The sequence below is a fragment of the Topomyia yanbarensis genome, chromosome 3 (genome assembly GCF_030247195.1).
Source record: "Topomyia yanbarensis strain Yona2022 chromosome 3, ASM3024719v1, whole genome shotgun sequence".
Taxonomy (NCBI): domain Eukaryota; kingdom Metazoa; phylum Arthropoda; class Insecta; order Diptera; family Culicidae; genus Topomyia; species Topomyia yanbarensis.
The window spans coordinates 1,332,094-1,336,937 of NC_080672.1; the positions used below are offsets into that span (position 1 = coordinate 1,332,094).

A 4,844-nucleotide genomic window follows, 5' to 3' on the forward strand; every position below is an offset into this window, starting at 1 on the left:
ATGCAGCATCCCCACAATTGTCCTGTATACAGCGAATCGGCAGTGAAACTCATTGAGATGTATGGTTGAGATCTATTTCAGAATATAGACACATTACAATGCTTGTTGTTCGCCGAAATTCCAAATGTTTTTTTTGTTTCCGAGTATAGCTTCGACCAAAAAATTTGCTTTCATTTTAATTAAAGCAATTAAAAAAAGTTGAAGATCATTTATAGGAGACTAGCCACGACGATGACGAAAAAATTCAGAAGGAAAATGATAGTATCTTGCTACTAAAACACCTTCTAGTTAAATAGGGGGGCACGTGCCCTTCGCCCTCCTATACATCCCTGGAGCCTGCTCAGCCTCGTAAAACTTTCGGTAATCTTTCGACTCTTCTACAAACATGCGATAAACCCATCAGCACAACATGGTTTTCGGATTACTTGAAGAAGAATACATTGATTAGACTACACAATTTACTAACTACATTCCTTCTAATTTGTCGTGGGACAAACTATTCCGAATTCAGGTATATGAAAGACAGAAATTGAAAACATTCCTGCACGCCTTACGAGAAGTCCGAGTTGGCAACGATCCAATCGCGGAAGAAGGTAACACGAACGTACACCGAGGGCATTCCAATCGAGCAACCGGCAGCAGATCCGAATGAAACGATACCGACCTGCAGAGAACCATTGTCGGAGACGGTCAGAGGACCACCAGAGTCACCATTGCAAGACGATCGGCCACCAGCTCCTGATAGGCAAATATTCTGAGCCTGAATAATGTTGGTGTTACCACCCCAGCTGGAAAGGCAATCAGCTTGCGTCATAATTGGGTTGGAAGTGAACATAACCACAGAGGAAGTGGCCTGGCTGGCATCTGAGGTACGACCAAATCCAGATACAGTACCGGTATCACCGGCGAATTGGCGACTGTCGCCGGCAGCTGGAATACGTGCGGGTTGGACACGGTCATTGAACACAATGGGACTGTTCAAGCGGACAACGGCGATGTCGTTTCTGATGTTGGTGGGTGTGTATCCAGCATGAATTACGATTCCAGCGCTACCGAAGGCAATTCTCTGCTGACTTGGCTCAGTGTTGATTCGGTTATGAGCTCCGATGATGACAGTTCCTCCGAGAGCGTTCTGAACACAATGGGCAGCAGTCAGGATGTAGTTGTTCGTCAGCACGGATCCTCCACACAGACCGGTACCTCCGGCGAAAGTACTGAGCAGAGCGATTTGATACGGGAACTGACCGGGGGTTGCCTCCTGTCCGTTGGTGATTCGACGTTCTGGGGTAAGCTTACGCAGGAACTGCCACTCCGCTGGCAGACGGGCCCAGTAATGATCGAACTCTTCGATCGGTTTTACCTGGGACCAATCGATATCGATCCATTCAGCACTAGCCACAGCTAGAGCACCAACTAACAAAAGTACTAGCCCGGTCTTCATTTTGGGTAACGGAAACAACTACTGATATTAAGCGTCTATTTGATCGCTCTTATATATGTTCATGACCAAGGGAGCTCAATTCGATAATCATGGGCACGGATTGAAATTTTTGCTGCGTGAGGTTACGATTTGGGAAACCTGAAGTATGAAATGTTATCATGCGTACTTCAACGTGAATTGATAAGATTGATAACCGATATGCTTGATTGAACACAATGGGTATTTAGAAGTGCGTATAACAAGCGGAAGAAGTAAATGCCGTAACCAAGATTTCATCAAATAATTCGCGCAACATCGTTTCCTACCAATAATTTAGTCGAAAAAATTCGAACATCCATAAACGATGGGTATTGGATTTGAAAGTATATTATTTCAAGCGGCCATGCATAAACGACATAGCATTTTTGGTGGTAAAGGGGGGGGGGGGGATATCAACAGTATATTCGTACTGTGCATTTTGATTGAGCGTTGCATTGCGTTGCGTTGCGAAGCACGGTGCTATTCGTAGATTGCATACTAACGATTATCATGTTGCCTATAGGTAGCTCAACTCATCTTGCTTGTGAGATAAATGATCGGGAATGAACTTTATCTCTTATGAGTTCAGTAAACCAATAGCATGAGAATCGTTATTGCCGGCCACGACCATCTTCACCGATACTTAGGATAGGGTAGGAAAATGTTGATGTAATACCTACTTAAGGAAGGCCCCCGACTCAGCGACGCTTCCATAGATATTACGGAGTTGGATTGAAGGACAGGTACAGGTCTAGGATTCGCCACAAGCAGGCAATGCGACCACAAAATGAATATGTTTTATGCGGTGGGATGGTTAATCTCCGAGTACACGTATACTCAGAGCAAAAAGATATTTAGTTATGATTTTTCTTGTATTTAAACTCTGGATAGCCGGCCATCAAGAGTGATTTAGTTTTTCCCTAAACTACAGCAATTTGAACTCCAAACAGCCGGCCGTAGGAGTATTGCTAAAAGCGCGAGATAGTCTGATATAAATATTCGCTTGAGAATTGGGTAGTAGGAACACAAGTCAAGAGTATTTTTAATGTGCACTTTCAAATAAAACCACAACTTAGTCTATCCTCATATCGAGTCATAGCCACCGCGGGCTGAACCTACCTCCAACCTCTAAGGCAAAGTTTCGTCGGACCACCGATCGCGATCTACTTTCAAATATCCAGTGTATGCACATATATACACACATGTGTGCATGCCTGTAAACATACATATGAAAAGACGCATGTATACATGCATACATACGCACTCATGCACACATTCACACACATATATTTGCACACACACATATTTGCACATATACATATATACCCATACGCGTTTAACAGCGCCAGATGAGAAGCCATCGCTGCAGCGCTGTACAGAATATGGGTCCTCGATCTATGACCGATCCTGAAGAGCTATTAATTGTATAACGGAACGTGAGCTTTCACCTTGTTTCTATACACGACATTCAAAGAACTGTAGAATACAACGAAAAGCGACTATTTTTTCTGGCTCATGAGTTTTTTTATGGTAGGAACCATGTAGTTAAAGTCTTCGTAATATAGCTAATATAACAATAATCGCACGCGTCGTTATGCTAACCGGAGTGCATCCTGCGAGGTATAAAATAAGCATAACCGATGTGTCTGAACCGAACGACCCTGTATGTCGGACACACAACCGACGACACACGCGTGTTTTATTTCTCAGCCTACCACTAGAAATAGAAACAAAACTAGAGACAAGAAGAACGACAAGAAACCAATTTGCCAATTAAATGTGAGCATAAAGAGACCGGCCGTGTCGTGCCACTCCGCTACTGACCAGTGTTTGGTACTTTTAAAATGATGCTTTAAAAACTTGTATGCATATATAAAAAAAAACTATAGAAGTCCTCCGAACTATTTTCCAACAAACAACTCCGAACCATCTTCCAACTCCGAACTAACAAAGCATGATTTGTTGAGAAATATTTAAGAGAAGCTTGCTACGTGGAGAACATAGTAATATTGGCTGAAATTTTTTAGAAAATGATGATTATGCATAGTGTAGTTGTTACTCGCATTGCCCCTATGATGTAATCCAATATCAACAAAGACGTTAATAATAAGCATCGAAATTATGCCCATAATAATTATCTCAATCAGAACAAATTGAACTCCAGTGTATATTCCATCGAGGTTGTGCGCGTGACGGTGCCTTGACGCATTAGATTTTGTTGAAACCTGTCCTACCCGCACTGAACTAATTAAATCATATCTCGACAAACTACGTAAAAGCCATCCGCCAAAACTCCCCCCGAAGGGGAACCCCGGAGAAACCATTGCCGATCCCGTTTCCAGACCGGAGTCGCTCTAGGTCTGTTCTAATATTTACAAAATCCATATAAGAATGACAGCTCCGAGCGAACCCAGAGCAACTCCGATCCAAAAACGAAACAAGCATATTACTGCTTGAATACAGTTCCCATCAGTTTATGAAAGAGAAAACTTTTCTCTTTTGTTTACTTATAATATCTGCGATTAGCGAGCAGCGGCTCGTCCGGAATCCCCATTCAAAGTGAATTCCGACAGTCGGCCCGCAATCATATGTTTGTCGAGATATATTTGGCATTATATAAAAATCCTATTGGAAATTTCTCACCCGAATACATGAACGATGCCATAGCACGACACACAATGCCATTCCCATGACAACACATATGCCTTGTAGTTGTAGTGGTATTTACACCAAACGGAATTTAGTAGTGCACACACATTATCATGTTATTTTCTTCACTATTCTTCCACAATCAACACTTTTGCTACACATGAAGGAATTCGATTTTCAATATCGTGAAACTTTTCTAGTGGTAATTTCTCCGATCGACGATGTCACTAAACACTAGCGCAGACTCAACGCTAATCCACCAAGGCAAAAGATTAACCTCCCATACTAGTCGTATGCAACTCAGTTCCGCCGTAATCACACACACAGAGTACCAACTGAGGCTAGAGGTACGCCACCCAGCCACATCACCATGCACAAGAGCCAAACAAAATCTGAACCGCCTCCTTCGGCATCTCGATTCGAACTCCGTACTGTGCATTTTGATTGAGGAAGAAAAATAAAAGGTCGCGTGTGTAGCCAAAGGGCTAATACTAAAAAGTTTAAAGGAAGACGAATTCCATTAAAAAGGGAGCGAAGAAACGGTTCGTAGGTCCGAAGAATAATAATAATTACACCTCGGGCACGAGTTCGGATGTGAAGTTCGCCGCCGGTAGTGTCTTCCCTATACCCGCGAACAGTTTTCCACCCGGTTAAGTCGAGGTACCTCCTTCCGAGAAGCCTGAAAAGAATTCGCGCGGTCTCCCCAAAACCGACAAAAAAGCAAGGTCAGTGAGTG

General features: G+C 43.0%; 1 protein-coding gene across 1 annotated transcript; it reads right to left on the reverse strand.

Moving 5' to 3' along the window:
- Positions 1-550: 550 nt before the first annotated feature.
- On the reverse strand, positions 551-1,441 carry LOC131692775 (brachyurin-like). The gene has a single exon (XM_058980041.1). The coding sequence runs from the start codon at positions 1,439-1,441 to the stop codon at positions 551-553; it is 891 nt and encodes a 296-aa protein (XP_058836024.1).
- Between the last annotated feature and the right edge of the window lie 3,403 nt (positions 1,442-4,844).